The sequence below is a fragment of the Cryptomeria japonica genome, chromosome 3 (assembly GCF_030272615.1).
Source record: "Cryptomeria japonica chromosome 3, Sugi_1.0, whole genome shotgun sequence".
NCBI classification, from domain to species: domain Eukaryota; kingdom Viridiplantae; phylum Streptophyta; class Pinopsida; order Cupressales; family Cupressaceae; genus Cryptomeria; species Cryptomeria japonica.
In genome coordinates this window covers 685,666,841-685,685,442 of record NC_081407.1, presented here as the reverse complement: position 1 = coordinate 685,685,442, position 18,602 = coordinate 685,666,841, and the positions used below count along the sequence as shown (strand labels likewise).

The 18,602-nt window shown below is 36.7% G+C and overlaps 1 protein-coding gene across 1 annotated transcript in view; it reads left to right on the top strand.

The window, feature by feature from the left end:
* Positions 1–2,517: 2,517 nt before the first annotated feature.
* LOC131051126 (uncharacterized) overlaps positions 2,518–18,602 on the top strand; it is a 238,784-nt gene continuing 222,699 nt past the window's right edge. The window contains exons 1-3 of the mRNA XM_057985499.2: positions 2,518–2,841; positions 2,988–3,138; positions 7,096–7,208. Coding sequence (XP_057841482.2) covers positions 2,773–2,841; positions 2,988–3,138; positions 7,096–7,208 — 333 coding nt within the window. The 5' untranslated portion in view covers positions 2,518–2,772. The remainder of the gene's footprint in view (positions 2,842–2,987; positions 3,139–7,095; positions 7,209–18,602) is intronic.

The window sequence follows — 18,602 nt, the reverse complement described above, 5'->3', positions numbered from 1 at the left end:
GATACTTTGAATGCATTTTAAGGTATCATATACTCAATTGTTAATATATTTATAAAATGCATTTCAAGGTATCACATACTCAACTATTAAAATATAAACAATTATGTGTGTGTGTGTGTATACATACATACATACATATGTGTATGTGTATGTGTACGTGTACACACACATGTGTGTGTATGTATGTGTGTATATATATACACATACAAGCATACATATATATTTGTGTGTGTATACACATATACATACATACACACACATATGCACATACAAGCATACATATATATTTGTGTGTGTATACACATATACATACATACACACACATATGCATGTGTATGTGTGTGTGTGTGTGTGTGTGTGTGTGTCTATATATATATATATAAGTTAATAATTTGTAGAAAGGGTGATACATATAAATGTACAACTTGTAGATGTGAACAATGGGTTATTTTTTGCACTTACTGATTATGCTGAGAGACATCTACAATGACATCAAAATGTCTGTAAACAAAAATCCATTTTTGAAACAACTTGACATGCAAATGACGGGTAAATGCATGAAATATGCCATGTTTAAGCTTTTGTGGAGGTGTTATTTGATTACTCCAAATAAAATAAAACCCTTGCCACTTGTCTCCAACTAGATTCACAACTTTTTGCATGCATGACTTTAATGGATTTGTATTCTTGGTGTGTAGTATTTTAGAAGAACATTTATTTTACAGATGATTCTTTTCTATTATAAGATATCTCTCGACATATTTTACATATATTTTTTAAATATAGGTATACTAGTATTTAGTAGAATAGTTTGAAATTTTAAGGAAAGTGTAAACATACAGGGGAGACATAATGATGGTGGCATGAACAACCTTTTCATTGCATTGAACATATTTATTGTCATTGTATTTTATAATGTTTCTCGTTTATGTGTCATATTTCAGTTCAAATATGCCATTACTAAAAATGTCATAGTAAATTTAAATTTATTAGAGTAGCTTACAAAGTAAGAATGATAGGTGCAATGATGTGAATGTATGAAAATGTTTAAAAAAACAACAACGATACACATGAATAATAAAAATACATTGAATAGGTTATAAATTGCTAATATAGGAACAACTTTAAAATATACTTACTCTGGAAGTTAAAACTGTACCTGAAACGAGTCTTGAACAGGTGCTTGAAACAAGTCCCGAACAGGTGGCTGAAACTGTGAAATAGGCAATTTGAAATTGAGAAACATGCAATGCTTGATATAGCTAACTTGTATAAATAGGCATTCGAGAGAAAGTGGACAAATTTGAATTGTTGGAGGGAATTTGTATATGCATAAATTAAATTAATGGTAAAAGTGATTGGAATTGTAAGGTGAATGCTATGTATCAATGAGAGTTGAGAAGTTACTAATTAAGTATAGTTTGATGGGAGAGCTCTCCTTAGAAATTTGAATTTATGTTGTGTTTATGTAATTTGGCATGAATGAAGTAAATGAGACAAATCATTATGAATTTGATCATTCTTGTTTATATTATAAATTAAGAATTTTAGAAATCTTGTTTATATTTTATATTGTAAATTATGAATTTTAGAAGTCTTGTTAGTACTTGCGTATCATTGCATTCACTTAAGCTTAATTAGTCGATTTTTTGCACCAATAAAAAATGATTATTGTTTTTGTTTTCAAAATAAACATGATTTTTATAAAGTTAAGCAAATTTTTAGGAATGATAGATTTTGTAGACTTTTTTTAGATTTCTTTATATTTTAAAAATAGATGTCTATTTTAACTAATTTTTTTCATTTTTTATTGATAATCTTGTAAATAAAGTGAATTTTCTCTATAAATATATAAATTTTTTAAATAATTTTATTTTTTTGAAAATATAAGTAATAAAATCAATTAACTATTGTATAGGGATTTGATTTACACCATTTAAATAAAATAAAATAAAAATTTAAATAAATACTTAAACTATTTCATTACAAGCTTTACACAACAAATATTTCTATTAAAAAAATAAACCCAAGTATTATCTTTTATAATTATAATTTTGTATAGTTGTTTTTGGAAATCATTCTACTTTTTATTAATACTTTGTGAAAATCATAATTTTCTTTTTAATCATTTTAATATATATACAATATAATTTAATAACATTTAATCATAAATTTAAATTTTTTTAATTTAGTCATTAAAAATTACCTATTTTCACTATTGCATTCACTTAAGCCTAATTATTCGATTTTTCAATTAACTACTGTATAGGGATTTGATTTACACCATTTAAATTAAATAACATAAAAATTTAAATAAATACTTAAACTATTTCATTACAAGCATTGCACAACAAATATTTCTATTAAAAAAATAAACCCATGAAAATCATAATTTTCTTTTTGATCATTTTAATATATATACAATATAATTTAATAACATTTAATCATAAATTTAAATTTTTTTAATTTAGTCATTAAAAATTACCTATTTTCACTATTGCATTCACTTCAGCCTAATTATTCGATTTTTAGATCCAAAGGATGCTGTAATTCCATGGGAGGGCATTAATACTCTCTCGCAGGATGCAGGAACAAAGAAAAACACTACGCTGAGGGCTTTAGCAGTCTCTCTCCAATCTACATGAATATCGCTTGACGGTGGAGTTTGAAGCGTCTTGACACTTCGCAATGGTTTGCCTATACATGCTTGTGTGATTTGCAGTTCGAGGTGGGGGTTTAATTTTAATTAAGCTCAAACAGAGCAAACTCAAAATGGTGCCTCGGCATGCGGAAAAGCTCGCCTGTGATCTCATTACAACCCAGTTTGGCGAGCTCGTCGGGGTAAGACACCTATTTTCATTCAAATGGTGTCTCAAGTAAAGCCTAAAATAATTAACTGCAGAAGTTGTACATTCTGAAATTTCCAAAGGTTTCATGGAAGTTTTTATTGGTCGAGTATAATTTTTGTTTTTGGTTGTTATTTGCAGAAAGTATGCAATTGCCTTGTTTACAAAGGAAACCTCGCATTACACGAAATCGCTCGCTTCACTGAGCTTACGCCTGCGCAGTTGAAGAATTGCTTGCTTGTTCTCATCCAGCACAATTGCGTTCAGGCATACAGAGTTGAAGCAGAAGAAGGTACGCATATATTCTGCACAAATTAATATTATAATTTTATAAATTACCTTTCAGCGGCCTATTTTGCATTGGTTAAACTTAAGTAGCTGCATTTGTTGCTTCAGCTACTGCGTTCTTTAAAAGAATTTAATTTAAAATAAGTTAAATTTCAGTGGAGAATGTAGTGGAAATCGTTTAAATCTAGGCATGTTAAATTCTGCCTGATTGAGCGGGGACTTGGACTGTATATAAATATATTACAGAATGTAGTTGAAGTAATGTATATAAATTATGAGAGTTTTAAGTTATCGGTGAGCCCTAATTTGACTATTTAACTGTCTTTAGGTATCATTTCAGATGACACTCTAGTCACGTGGATGACATTCTCGTTGACGTAAACTTGAATCACATTTTATGGACATTAGCCTAGGTCACGAATGAATTTGCTCCATTAAACTGTGTCATGCTTTGATATCCACTTGGCTTACGTGCTTCCTTATTGCGACAAGGAGAGTTTGAACTTCAGACATGCTCTCACGATTATTCTCCATATCGCCACTAGACCGCAATCCCCCGGAAATGAGCTATGTTAAGCATCTAAATCAAAGCTCCATGGGCATTAGTTCTGTTCATCAATTTTTTTTTTTTAGAGAGATTGTTTAGGGCTGTTTTATGATTAATATGTTCTTATAATATATTTTGAAACTTTGAAATAGAATTTTGTGCGTAGCTGGAGAGTGCAAAAATATATTTTGAAGAAATTCTAAAAATGGCCAATGATTTCACGTTATAACTCAGATGGATACTCTGGGAAGGGTAGATGTTATTGAAATGGGCAGGCTTATAGGAGTCAGGTTTCTTCTGTTAGACATGTCCCTAGCGTGCAGGGCGTGTCCCCTGATGTCTCTTGATGGTCGAATGAATGTCGTCTCCTGCATTAAAAAAATTAAAAAATGAAGAGAGATAAATAAGGAGTAAATGAAATACCCTAGGCCCAGAAAGGTCAAAAAGTCATTTTAACTTAATCAAACAAATACGCCAGCTGTATTTTGGAGAAAATGTGAGAGCATGATTTTCATTAATCATTATATGCATTTGACAGTTAATTTCCTTTCTTCTTGAGGTTCGTGCATGCATGTATCAAGTACATCCTTTACCTACATAGTCCATCACCGAAATTGAGAATGATGTTTTGGTCCTTCTACACTAGGGACTATGTAATAATTTTTTGAAATTTTCAGTTGTTTACTTGTGTTTTATTAATATTGCTTTTTGATAGGTAAATGAGGGACTTGGGGCCGTCTATTTTTCTATCAACTTCAAGAAAGATCACTCTTTACATTCAAGGATTTTTAAGATCCCATTAACAGGATGAGATTAGTTAACAGTTTGCTTGAAAATAAACTCCCAAAAGAACTATCACTAATGCGGCTGGAAAGACATCTAAGCAAAACAGTAAAAAACCACTCCTAAACAGAGTCTAAGCAAAACAGTAAAAAACCACTCCTAAACAGAGTGCTACCTTAATCTACTTCCACCTTTATGATTTCGAATTTGGTTTCCAGATCTTTCCATCTCAAAACATTATAATTAATCATTGTCCCTTCTTCAAAACCAATAGCAGAATTAGCAATATAATCTATGGCCATGTTCACTTACCTAAAATGATTACTAGTCGAGAAAGAGTTCAACTTTTCTAGTAAGGCCCATGCTAATCATATAGAATGTTATTAAATTTCCACGTCAAAGAGTCCTGACTTCAAATGACATTGAATATCACCATTAGGTCCACCTTGAAAATAAGATCTTTGATTCCATACTGATTTGCCACCTGAAGCCCCAGAAAGAAAACCTGCATCTCTGCTTTGTTTGTTTTCCCATCGTTCAGCTTCTCTGAGGCAGGGACCACCAGTTTCCTGTAATATCATGGATAATACATCCTGCCCCAGATCTTTAAAGCCCCATGATAATTGAGCTTTCAAAACTTCCTTTGTTGATGGAATTTCGCCATTTTCTGTTTTTAATAACCAGAGTTATCTCTACAAGCCCCACAAACAGGGGTTGCTTTATTATTTTTATTAACAACAATCATAATTATAATTAGTATTTTTTGCTTACTATAGCTGGTGTTAAGGTACTTAAGACCTGCAAGAAAAGGTGAAACCGAATGGGCTTACCTGAAGCAGGTATCCCAACTGACTGAAGGAACACCTAAAAAATGATTACAACCAATATACGCATTGAATTCCTTAAGATAATAAATTCGTCTCCTCTTACGTCTGCCTGGCAGCTGATATCTACCAATCTGAGCAAACTGAGCTCAAGTCCTCCTTTCATAGAGTTGCCCAAGAACCACAAGTTTCTGCTTTTGCAAATCAAGTCAGGGATATTCATTATATGGAAAGACAGGGCTGCTCTTGCTCTTAAGTCTTCTCTCAATTCTTTTATACCTCAATATTATTTAAAACAGAGGACCAAAAGCAATTTTCTAGGGCAAGCAAGTGAGAGAGAGAAGGAAAGTAATTCCTGATATGCAAGGCTGGTAAGGCTTGAATCATAATCAATTTTTTCAAAAACTGAAACAATAAGAAGGTTTAAAGAAAGGAAAGGAGAAAATGTGCAACACTCATTTCTCCACATTGAAGCCATCTTGCTTGTTAATTCCTTCTCTCTCAAAAGGGGAAAAAAAAGGTCTCTTGACTGAAGACTTTGCTCTTGAGTGTTTGTGTTCATTTGATTTCCTGCAGGATGTAAGGTCACAATGACCATGAATTAAGCCTTCCAAAATTATGCAAACGAAAAGGAGAAAACCCAGAAATGCAGGTCCTTAGTGGCTACTTCCTTCCTGTGCAACCTTCTAAGAGTGCAGGTCCTCAGTGGCTACTTCCTTCCCGTGCAACCTTTCTAAGAGTGAAATTAGAAGGCAAACACATAAAACCATAAAGGTGCAGACATAATTTAGGTCTAAAAAACACATCTAAATTTAGGTCTAAAAAATGTCTGATCATAGAGCACTATTAAGTATTAACATATTCATACAAATCTAGGGCTTACTAAATTGTCTCTAAATGGGTCATATCATCTCAAAAAACAAATGTACAATTTTTGCATGTCATAAAGTCTTTCATTGGAACCAGTGAGTCTTAAGGGTCTCTTTTGTTTTCATTTCTTTTTAATAAAAAAAGTCTACCTTCTGAATCTTTCCAGGGAAAGGTGCCAAGCTAACAGTATTTACCATTTCCTGCTGTGTTCTTGAAAAGTGAAAACAAGAATAAAATTGATTTTTGAACAGGAAATCTCAAATGCTAAATATCTGTAACTGTACCCATGGGAAAAAACTGAAACAATTGTAAGGTTGGAATCTGTACTATTAACAATGGGTTAAAACCCTACATCTGAATAACTAAATCAGAACTGAGAACTGAAAATTGAAACTACTCAAATTTCATTTTATCTAGAATGTAGCTGGAAACAACTTTAAATGGAACTCTCTGCTGAAAATGGAAACTTAGTGATGCTATAAATATTTCAATCATTTGAAGCTGGAAATGAAACCAAGCTATGCCATTTCATTACTAAACATAGATGGATACTATATAAGAGAAAATATAAATTTTTCTGAGAAGTCATGGACATCATCTCAAGCCTAAATATCCAAAGCAGCGTGGATGCTTCCCTTGGGACAAGATTTGCTCTTTTCCAATACTCTTTGAGAGGAGAACAAAAACATGTTTTATTTCTCAGGCTTTATTGGCTTAACTAGAAAGAGTCCAATGTTTGAACTTTGAACGTCTGATGGAAAAGTAACTTTTTCCATTAGATGGCTTAGAATTTGAATAAAAGAATCTTTGGTGTGAACTGTTAGGTAGATATGAAAATATTATAACTTTAGGAACTTTACTGAATTTTACTCTTATTTAGGCCTCTTGACATGTGGGATCAAGATAATGTGATTAATTTGTTTTGCATGTTGTGCAGGACTTGTGGCAGCTAAAATTTTCACACAGTATTCTGCGATTGTGAATAACATTCTTCACCGAATGCGTTTTGCCAAGTTTCTGGCCTTGACACGAGAACACCTAGGCGAGGAGGTCTGTTGCAATATCTTTAGATGTATTTATATTGTTACCATTCATTTGCCTATTTCCTCTTCCAATTCCAGTGCTAACATTCCTTTTAATTAGAATTGTAGATTTTGGTTAACCGTGATGAACATTAAACATGTTATTAGACCAATTTCTTTCCCATTTTCTATAGTATTGTACATACAGACATGGACGCATACATTTTTATGTAGGCTCAATTACATGCACATCGAGGAACTTGCTAGCCAAGAAATATAAATCTATTTCAGTTTCTGAAGTTTAAATCTTTGGTGTTAGAATATACGTAATCACTAATTAGCTATGTTACACATTTTTTGGGACGGATTTGGTAGGGGATAGGGTGTTGTGTTTTTGGGAGGCTATTTTTTAGGGGATGTTAGGAAACAACTATAAAAAATAGTGAACTAGAATAATAAGGAAATTTCAAATATTCATATGATGATATCGATGAAGCATTCATTATATACATTGTAGAACCTTAATAAACTATAGAACTTTAATACATAACATTAGACTTGAATTTAGATTTCACATGAGAATTGACAAACAAATGAACAAAATTTAAGTGCTTTCATGGTCAATGTGCATAAATATTACATAAAAATTACAACAAAATGTCCAAAGGCTGCAAGTTTTAACAACAAAATGGCAATAACATATAAAATATGTTGCTGTTCCTAACTAACATCTAGTAAGTGGTAACGGTACATCAAACTTGGAGTTTGAGTGTAATCATTGCCATTATGAGGCTGCCTCATCTATTGGAACCATGAGGCTGCCTCATCCAATGGAACCCTTACTGATACCCCCCTGCCTCCTCATTAGTCTATGTGGCATCTTTATATCATCATGCCAACATGCAGCTGGGGTTTAATAATACTCAATAGTCTCTCAATCCTAAAATTGTAAGGCATTATGTACAACCACCAACCTCTTTTCTTGTCAACGGGTAAGCCTATTCCTCTTGGTCGATTGAATGAAGGTGTATATTGACTAATTGCTCACTGCAGTAGAGGAATTAACTTGTGAAAGAAGGTGAATGGAAAATATCCTTAACTTTGATGCATCCTTTCCATGCCACAACCACCATTTAGTAAGGTTAGTAGAGTTAATGTAGCTCTATTCATCTTTCTCTTTAGTTTATTGATGTTGGATCATACAAATTGACAAGGGCTCACTATCATGTGCAAAGTAAAGCAGACTCCTTTTCAATATACTTTTTTTGAAGGGCTTTTGTGAGCCCTTTGTTCATCTCTTCATCATGAGATAGAGGCACTTTGGTAGGGCTATCTACAAACCATTTGGAATTTAGAGCATGTGCTAACATAAGAATTGGGGTGTTCATAGTGTTCCACTGTTGTGTCACGATAGGCCTAATATTTTTATGTAAAATCCCAAAGTAGGACCTTGCAGTGAATGGTTTGCTTCATTTTATTAAACTAATATTGTAATATTGCTATAATGGTCATCTTATTCATGTAGTTTCTTTGTAGTATGTTTCCTTTCTTGTTTTTGTTTTTGATCGTTTTCGTTATGGAAAGATCGTCTTGTAATATTCTATATAAGGAGTATTCCTCTCCTTTGTTTAATAGACCAATCATTTACCATTTCATGGTATCAGAGCTCAGGAGTTTTTTAGCAAGTTTTTTGTAAAAAAATTCGCTGTCCATTTACCCAAGTTTTTTTTGCCTGTTTTTTTTTTAAACAAAAATCATAAGTTTTTTTGGTAGATTTTTTTTTTTTATAAATTTTGTGGTTTAGCTAGAAATTTTTTCTAGAAGTTTTTTGGACGATTTTTTAATAAAAATTGTGGGTTTCACTACACAAATTTGCAGGTCCTTTGTTCGAAAATTGTGGGGTACTTTGGTTTGAAATCACGTAATTTCTTTTTTTCTAAAAATCATGGCGATTTTTGCAGAATTGAGGGTTCATTTTAGAGGGGAATCGTGCGGCAATTTTTTGTACAGAATTGTTTGTGTTTTTTTTACTGCAAATTGCGACGATTTCTCATTTCATGGTATTGCAAGAGTTCTTTTTTTTGCGACGGATTTTGCTGCTATTTCTGTGTGCGACAGAGGTTTTTTTGGTTGCTTTTTTGCAGATTTTTTTCGTGGGCTGTATCTGATCTTTGCCGCTTGACTTGGGTTTTTTGCAAATTGTGACATGATTCATTTGAAATTCCATGATGGCCCTTCTATTTGCGTGAGATGTTTGATCTTTTTCTCGACTGATCTTGGCCGTTTTCTGGGTTTTTCATTCCGCATGAGGGTTTTTCTTCCTACACGATGGAGCTGAGTTTTGCACAATTTTTTACTCCAAAATCGTCGTTTTTTATTGGTGCTCACAATGTCCTTTGGTCAAGGGTTTTTGCTGTTTGAAGGTATTTTTGTGCGAAATTTGGTGTTCTTGTTGGACATTGTTGCTTCTAGGATATGTTGTTGTCATTGATGTCAACATATTCCTGTGATTTATTGCTTCGGTGGTTGTAGATTGGTTTATTGGGATCGTGGTTTGGTATATGGAGTATTCCTTGTATCATTACATATTTCTGTATTGGTTTTGGTGATCCGGAAGCTTAATTTATCATATCATATGATCCGGTTTGTAGTTTGGTTTCTCTGATCAGTGCTTTGCAGAGTTCGATATTTCCTCCGGTATATTCCGATGTGATCAGATCTTGAGTTGAGGTTTTGGGAGAATGTTTTGGATGTTCATGTGTATCTTCATTTCAGATGGTTCGACATTTGGTGCTCCACAAGCTATCTTTATAGCTCGAGTTGCTACTATTTGAGTGTTCTTGAGTTTCGGGTGTTGATCGATGAAGATTTGATAAGTGGTGTTGGTGCAGCTATTGCGGATGGTTCTAATGTGTTTGTTGGTGTTTTTTGATTGTGTTCTATTTGTTTTGGTGGTCCGCATTGATCCTTGTGCGCGTTCTTGGTGATTTCGTTGATTCGGTGATATTCTTCGTGTTATGTGGTATTCTTGGTGGTGTAGCGTGTTGCGGTTGATCTCGGCGTGATTTCCGGTGGTGTTGCTTGTTTGAGCATTTGATTTAGGTCCATGTTATATCATGCATATCATAATATTGGTCCGGTGGTTGATCTTTGTATCGTGTGATTTAATTTTGTAATTGTGAGATGAGGATTTGGCCGACCTTGTTGCCAAGGTTGATGATTGGTATAAATAGGTATGATATTCATGTAATTCTATATCGGTGTTGTGTCTGCAATATTAAAGAGTGGTAAAAGTGCAAAGAAGCAAATACATCCTTCGGCATTGTGTTTGACCAGAGATTGGAGTGTTGTAGAGCAGACAATGTGCTTAATCGGAACTGTCATCAGGCATTTGAAGATGCTATTCTTTCAGTTCATTTGATTCCGGATTGTTGTCCGAATATTTTGTAAGTCAGTGAGACTTCCTTGTAAGGTAGTGAACCTTCCTTGAGGGTTGTAGCCTTCCGGGTTATTATATTTGAGTAGTGAGCTCTAGGCAGTGAGTCTGAATGCATGTGCATTCCCCATTGTAATATTTACACATACTACTGCAGAGTATCATCTCATTGTGGGTAGGTTCCCGCCGTGGTTTTTCCCTTAACCGGGTTTTCCACGTCAAAATCTTGGTGTTGTGTGTTGTGCTATCAATTTGCTTATCTTTGTTGTTACTGCAGTTTATCAAATTTGCATTTGAGGTTAAGTTTGATAATCTAGTGAAAATTGATTGACCCCCCCCTCTCAGTTTTCCTTCATTGTTGTTGCCAACAGTTCTTTCCATGCGAAGGGATTTTTTGTGACTAGTGTTTCTAGCTCGAGTTTTCTGGGCATGAATGGTGTCTGCTGTGTGCCCAAGGTTTTCAATGTTTTTTTTGATGATTTTTTTCAAAAAAAATCATGGAGGGTCTTTTGCATGATTTTTTCCCAAACATCGTGGTGGGTTTTTTCATGATTTTTTCCTAGAAATCGTGGTCTTCTTTTGTTTTTTTATGACAATTTTTTGTAAATCGTAGGGTTTTACCCTTTTTTCCACAAAATGAAGGTTTTTGCCAATTTTTTCACAAAATTGTGTGCTTTTAGTATCACATCGAGCGTTTGACGATTTTTGGACAAAATCATAGGTTTCAATTTTTTGCCTTTTTTTATCAACAAAAATCAAACTTTTTTGAGAAGCTGATCTTGGTTTTTGTATCGTTGGATCGTAGGAGTATTAGAATATTAAAAAAAAGTTAATTTTAGTATTAATGCTATATTCTATTTTAGTAAGATCTTCTACGATCTTCTCAGCAGTTTCTTATTAGAAACTTGCTATTCTTGTAAATACTCTTGTATTATTTATGAGCGTCTTGCTCATTCTGTAAATCAATCAATTCTTTGAAATCCATTGCGTGTCTCGCACTGTTTTATGGTATCAGAGCCTGGTTCCTTAAAAATTCGAAATTTTTTTCAAAGCAAAAATTTAGTGTGAATTTTTTTTGTTCTATTGTTTTGAAAGGATTTTTTTCTGTTCGAATTTTTGTTTGGAATTTTCTTCCACAAAATCGCGGATTTGTTTCAGCCTGTTCGGATTTTTTTGAAACCGTGGATTTTTGGTTTGCGCGTTTTCCAGGCGCAAGCATTTGCTGTGTAAAAAAAAAATTGCGATTTTCATCCTTGGCCGCGCAACTTCGTTTCTTGTGCCTGTGCGTGCGGGTTTATTTGTGATCGCGTTTTTTCCTGCTTGCAGATTTTTTCTACCATTTTTGTACGGAAATCTGCATTTTTGGCTAGGGTTTTGACCCTCCAGATTCAGTCGAATTTTTTTTCTAATTGCAGATTCTTGGTGGGTTTTTCAAGATCTCATCTGGGTGGTCGTCAGAATTTTCTGGGTGCCTCAATTTTTGAGCCAGCCGATCTAGATTCCGATAGCAGATTCCTTCTGGGTTTTTCGCAAGGATTGCTAAGTTGTCTTTGGATTTTTCTGGGTCAGCCGGAAATTTTTTCTTGAAATTCGTGCCAGCTGTACTTCATTTTTTCAAGTCTGTACCTGCATTTGCCTCTGTTTCTGTAGTGGGATTCAAAATTTTTGAATTCTGTGCCAGCGCCTCTTCTCAGTTTTTTTCGTTTTCAGTGCATTGGGAAACGTGCAAATGGCTTCTCTAACCAACCTAATGTTAGAAGGCAGTCAACGCTTTAATGGCAACAATTATAACATCTGGAAATAGCGTATGTTGACCATTTTTGAATATAGGCATCTTGACCAACTTGTTTTGGGAAAAGAGCTCAGTCCTGGTACACCTGGTGTAGATCAAGATAAGTTTGATGAACGCAATCGGGAGGCAGTTATGCTTCTCAAACTCTCCGTGATTGATGATCAATTACCACAGATTCCTTCTGACAAGACAGCTTTCGACATCTGGAAGCATCTGAAGGAATTGCATGAGACATTCGACAAGAGCCAAGCATTCTTTTTGAAGAATTAGCTATTCTCCATTATGATGGACGAACGCATGTCCTTACAGGAACACCTCGCGAGGATTAAGGACATTCGAGATCAGCTCGAAGCTATTGGTTGGACTATGGAGGAAGAAGACATGGTAGTAATCACTTTGAAAAGTCTTCCGAAATCGTATGAACACTTCATTGAGACCCTCAATATTACTTCAACTAATGTTGACCTGAAGTTTTCAGAATTGTGCACCAAACTTCTACAGTAGGATCGTTGGAAACAACAGTTTGGTAGTGGTACTACGTCAGCCTCCTCGGAAAATGCCTTCACAACCCAATCCTTTCACAAGGATAAAGGCAAATTTCAGTCCTCTCAGTCTTTTCAGCAGAAAGGCTCTTCTTAGACACAGGATGGTGCTAAGAAGAAGAATGTGTAGTGCAATTACTGTCACAAGTACGGCCATATGAAGAAAGATTGCCGTCAGAGGCTCGCTTTGAATAAAAGAAGCAGGGAGGGTCACACCAGAAGGCGCATGTTGCTGAACATTCTGAGCAGAAGGAGTTTGCCTTTTATGCCTTTATGGCTAAGAGGTGTTCAGATCATGCCAGGTCTTCTGCTTGGTACATCGACTCTGGTGCGTCACGTCACTTTTCTCATCGGCGTGATTGGTTTACAGACTTCTCATCTTTCAGTGATTCTGTTGTATTTGGCGGAGGTGAGTAGTATACAGTTGTTGGCAGAGGCACTATTCAGATACAGTCTGGTGGCAAGAATCTCATCTTCCTGAATGTGTACTATGTTCCTGGTATGGAACTTAATCTGCTCTCTGTCAGTCAGATTATGAGGAATTCTCCTCAGCTAGATGTGGTGTTCAGTGCTCACAAGTGTTCCATCATTGATCGGGAGACTCGTCTTACTGTTGCTGTTGGTCTAGAGGATCATGGCCTATACAGGCTTCTTGACACTGGTGATTCTCCTGAAGTGGCTCTGGCAGCTCGTGTTTCTCCTCTCAGCACTTTGTGGCATCAGAGATATGGACATCTCAACATTCAGTATCTCTCTCAGCTATCTCGGGAGGGACTTGTTTCAGGGTTACCTGATATTCAGACTCAACATCTTGGAGTATGTGGCGCCTGTCAAGCTGGCAAACAACATCAGACTTCATTCACACATGGAAAGTCTTGGCGCGCATCTAAGGTACTTCAATTACTTCATGCTGATATTTGTGGTCCTATGAATACATTTGCTGTTACTGGTTGCAAATACTTTTTGCTTATTGTAGATGATTTTAGTAGAAAGATGTGGGTGTACTTTCTTAAACACAAATCAGATGTATTTAGTATCTTTCAGAAGTTTAAGTCCTTCGTTGAAAAAGAGTCTGGATGTAGCATCATTACTCTTAGGACAGATAACGGGGGTGAATTTTGTTCTTCTGCATTCTCCAACTTCTGTGATACCCATGGCATCAAACGCCAGTTGACTACACCCTACACTCCTCAGCAAAACAGTGTTGTTGAGCATCGCAATCGTACGGTTGTTGAGATGGCTCGTTCAATGTGTAGCGTCCTAAAATTGCGACACTTGCAATTTCGACTGCATTTTGGTCTTCACGATGGCGACGCAACACGCAACCTGAATGGAGACCCCAAAACTTGCTCACGACACCAAAAACTGCATTTTTCAAGCACCATTGGCCTGAACCTCCTTGCACCCCGCTGTCCCGGAGGTGGGACCAGAGCGCCCAGCGCCCTGGTCCCTGGGTCCTATTTTGGGCCCGGTTTCCTAAGTGATATCGGGTCTTTTTGATTGCAATTTGGAAATATACTTCCCTGGTCGGCCTAAGGTCGGGAAAAGCAGTCTATCAGCCCTAATTGACAAGTATATAAACTACATTTTTCTCTCTCATTTGGGGAGAAGAGATACATGACGGAAAAAGCGTGGAAACTATACTCAAGCATTCAAGCATTCAAGCAATTGATCATTCCAAGTCTCCATTCAAGGCTAAGTGTTGCATTCAAGACAAGGATTCAACCATTGAAGAGGAGATCACTTACTATATGCTACAAACAACATACAACATACAACATCTAAACCTTTGCACATAAGGATACAAACATCCTTAGAACAAGGTATTAGTACTTGTTTTACATACATTTACATTTACAGCTCTTGCTCATTTCTTGGTTAATTCCAAAACCGGGGTTTGACCTAAAGGCAAACCCCTAATCCCTAACCCCCCAATCGTCTTCGCTTTTCTGTGTGTAGGTTGCAGGTACGCGGCTGAGATTGAAGATCTGGAATCCTTGTGCAGAGACGAACTGATCCCCCTTCGTTTGACGGATTTTTCGGAGGACCGTGGCGCCGGGCGCCATCGTCCCGACAACTTTTGCTCAAATTTGCAGGACAGCGCCGTATCGACATTTTACTGCTAATTCCAGGTCCGCAACTTCATCCTATATCCCTATCTCAGTTTATAAGCGAATCTTTATGACTTTCTATGCATGCTTAGCTTAATTCTTCTATGCACATTCTTTACAAAAGAGGGTAGCCTTGCTTTCCTAACCCTTGAAATTCATTTAGCATCCAATCTTACATTGTGTGGGATTGAATCTTATGAGTTTCAACCCCTCTTTTGAATGTAAAGTCTTCCCCTTAAGTGAAAACCCATCGAATCCTAGCGAACCTCCCTTCTCTCTCCTCGGAGTTAGAAGAGGGGAGACCAACTAGGGTTCGATCGCGATTTTCCGCTTTACACAATGTTACAACACAGGAGTGTTCCGAATAAGTATTGGGCTGAAGCAGTGTTTACTGCTGTCTACCTCCTTAACCGTTCACCTACTCAGGCTGTTAAGGGGAAGACTCCAGAAGAGGTTTGGTCTGGTCGGAAGCCTAAGATCAGCCACCTGAAGGTTTTTGGCTCTGTTGCCTATGTTTGGATTCCAGATGCTAAGCGCTCCAAGTTGGATTCCAAAAGTTAGAAACTCATGATGACAGGATACAGTGATCACCATAAGGCCTATAGACTGATAGATATAGACATTGAACGTCTTATCTTTAGTCGTGATGTTGCATTTGATGAAGACAGAGGATTCTTTCAGTCCCCTTCTTCTGAGCAGTGTTCTGAGGATCAGCCTCACAGTGTTCTTCTTCCATTCGGCTCGCCTGATGGGCGGGATAATGCAGAATCTATTTTCGATGATGCACTACCTGAGTTCCCTCCGGAGAATAATCATCCTCTTGTTGCTCCTGTTCCTGATCCTGAGCCTCTTCCAGCTCCTCCAGATGTTAGCACTTCTACTCTCCGGCCTAAATGGTGGGCCAAGACCATTGGTGATCTCAGGGATACTGAGCTCATTGAGGGTAGAACCTCCCGTAATAAGAGCAAACAATAACATATAGTCAATTTTGCTCTCATGGCTAACATACACAGTGTTTTTGAGCCTCAGACATATTCAGAGGCTAAAGGTATACCTGAGTGGGAACAGGCTATGGAAGCTGAGTTCCAGAGTCTTCAGAAGAATCACACTTGGGCCCTTTCTGATCTTCCTTCAGGGAAGAAGCCCATTAGCTGCAAATGGGTGTACAAAGTAAAATACAAAGCTGATGGAACCCTAGACAAGTATAAGGCTTGTCTTGTTGCTCGTGGGTTCTCACAGAAAGAAGGCATTGACTACGAGGAGACTTTTGCTCCTACAGCCAAAATGAGTACCATATGGCTCGTTCTTGCCTTGGCAGCCCTGTTCAGTTGGAAAGTCCATTAGATGGACGTCAAGAGTGCCTTTTTGAATGGTGACTTACAGGAAGAAGTGTACATGACGCAACCCCCAGGATTCAAGGTTGCTGGTCAAGAACCGAAGGTCTGTAGACTAGTCAAAGCACACTATGGTCTGAAACAAGCTCCTCGGGCTTGGTACATGAAAATTGATAAGTACCTGACAGATCATGGTTTTCAACAGAGTCCATCTGATGCAAACCTGTATATCAAGCATACTAGTAATGATGTTCTGTTTGTGGTTGTCTATGTGGATGACTTAATCATTACTGGCAGTTCAGCACATTTGATCACTGGGATCAAACAGGATTTGTGCTGCACCCGTTGATATGACAGATTTGGGACTTCTACATTACTGCTTAGGAGTTGAAGTCTGGCAGACTGAGAACAGTATCTTTCTCTCTCAGTCCAAGTATGCCAGAAGTCTTGTGGACAGGTTCAGAATGCAGGATTGCAAACCTGCCTCTACTCTTATGGAACCCGGGCTCAAACTTTCAGCTTAGTCATCTTCACCAGTTGTGGATGAATCTTTGTTCAGACAACTAGTGGGCAGCCTTATCTATCTTACTGCCACTAGACCTGACATCAGTTTTGCAGTGAGCTACATTTCACGCTTCATGACAGCTCCCAAGGCTGATCATTGGATAGCAGCGAAGCGTGTGCTGCGTTATGTGAGTGGCACTCCTGATTATGGACTTCTGTACACTCGGAGTTCTGATCCTACACTCAGTGGTTACACAGATTCTAACTGGGCAGGTTCGGTTGATGACCGTAAATCTACAGCAGGGTATGTGTTTAGTTTGGGATCTGGTGCTGTGACATGGACTAGTAAGAAGCAGCAGGCAGTGGCTCTCTCCTCGACAGAAGCAGAGTATCGGGGAGTAGTTAAGGCATCTTGTGAGGCGGTTTGGCTTCGACGAATGCTTGCGGATATGCATGTCTCCCAGGCAGGTCCAACTCCCTTGTTCTGTGATAATCAGGGAATGCTCAAACTTGCCAAGAATCGAGTCTTCCATGAAAGAACCAAGCATGTGGAAACTCATTGTCACTATATTCGACAGCTGGTTGAAGACGGATCTATCCAGTTGCTGTATGTTCCTACCTCGGAGCAGCCAGCAGACATCTTCACCAAGCCCCTTGGTCCTGATAAATTTGTAAAATTCAGGGGGTCTATAGGTGTAGTTAATAGATTGAGCATTAAGGGAGGGTATTAGAATATTAAAATAATGTTAATTTTAGTATTAATGCTCAATAGTGTATATTCTATTTTAGTAAGATCTTCTACGATCTTCTCAACAGTTTCTTATTAGAAACTTGCTATTCTTGTAAATACTCTTGTATTATTTATGAGCGTCTTGCTCATTCTGTAAATCAATCAATTCTTTGAAATCCATTGCGTGTCTCGCATTGTTTTAAGGAGGGATGGCTTTGTTACCCAACAAAATGTTGGAGGGATGCTTTACGTTTCTTGGTCATATGAAGAAGTTCTGTAGAAAGCGGTTGGCTGATCTGAAGTCCAACTAGGGAGGGTCTCACCAGCAGGCTTATGTCACAGAGCATTTAGAGGAGAAGGGTTAGTCTTCTATGCATTCATGGCCAAATGATCTATAGATTATGTCTAGTCTTCTGTAGGGTAGTTAGTAGAATGACTATTAAGGGAGGGTATTAAAGTATTATTGTAATATTGCTATAATGGTCATCGTAGTCGTTTAGTTTCTTTTTAGAATGTTTCCTTTCTTTGTTTATGTTTTCAATCATTTTTGTAATGGAAAAATCCTCTTGTAATATTCTATATAAGGAGTATTCCTCTCCTTTGTTTAATAGATCAATCATTTACCATTTCACATTTTCCCACGCATGCTATTGAATGTCTCATAAATTAAACAATAAAATCAACAATAATCATTGTCAAGGATCTTTTGTTTCACACTTCTTTTTTGCTATGCTTGGCTTTGGCCAACTATCCCACTTTGGATTAACCGTCATTAATTGTAGAGCCTCCTATACCTCAAACATTCTTTCTAACAAAATTAAGTAGTTGACATATCTAGTATCCATGGGCTTGAAGAATTCCTTCCTCAAAAAGCTCCTGAATAAAAAAAATAATGTGTGATGGTTGTAAATGAACATCTATTTCTCTCTAGTTTCTGCCACCATTGCTTTCACCTAATTGATTTTCCCATTGT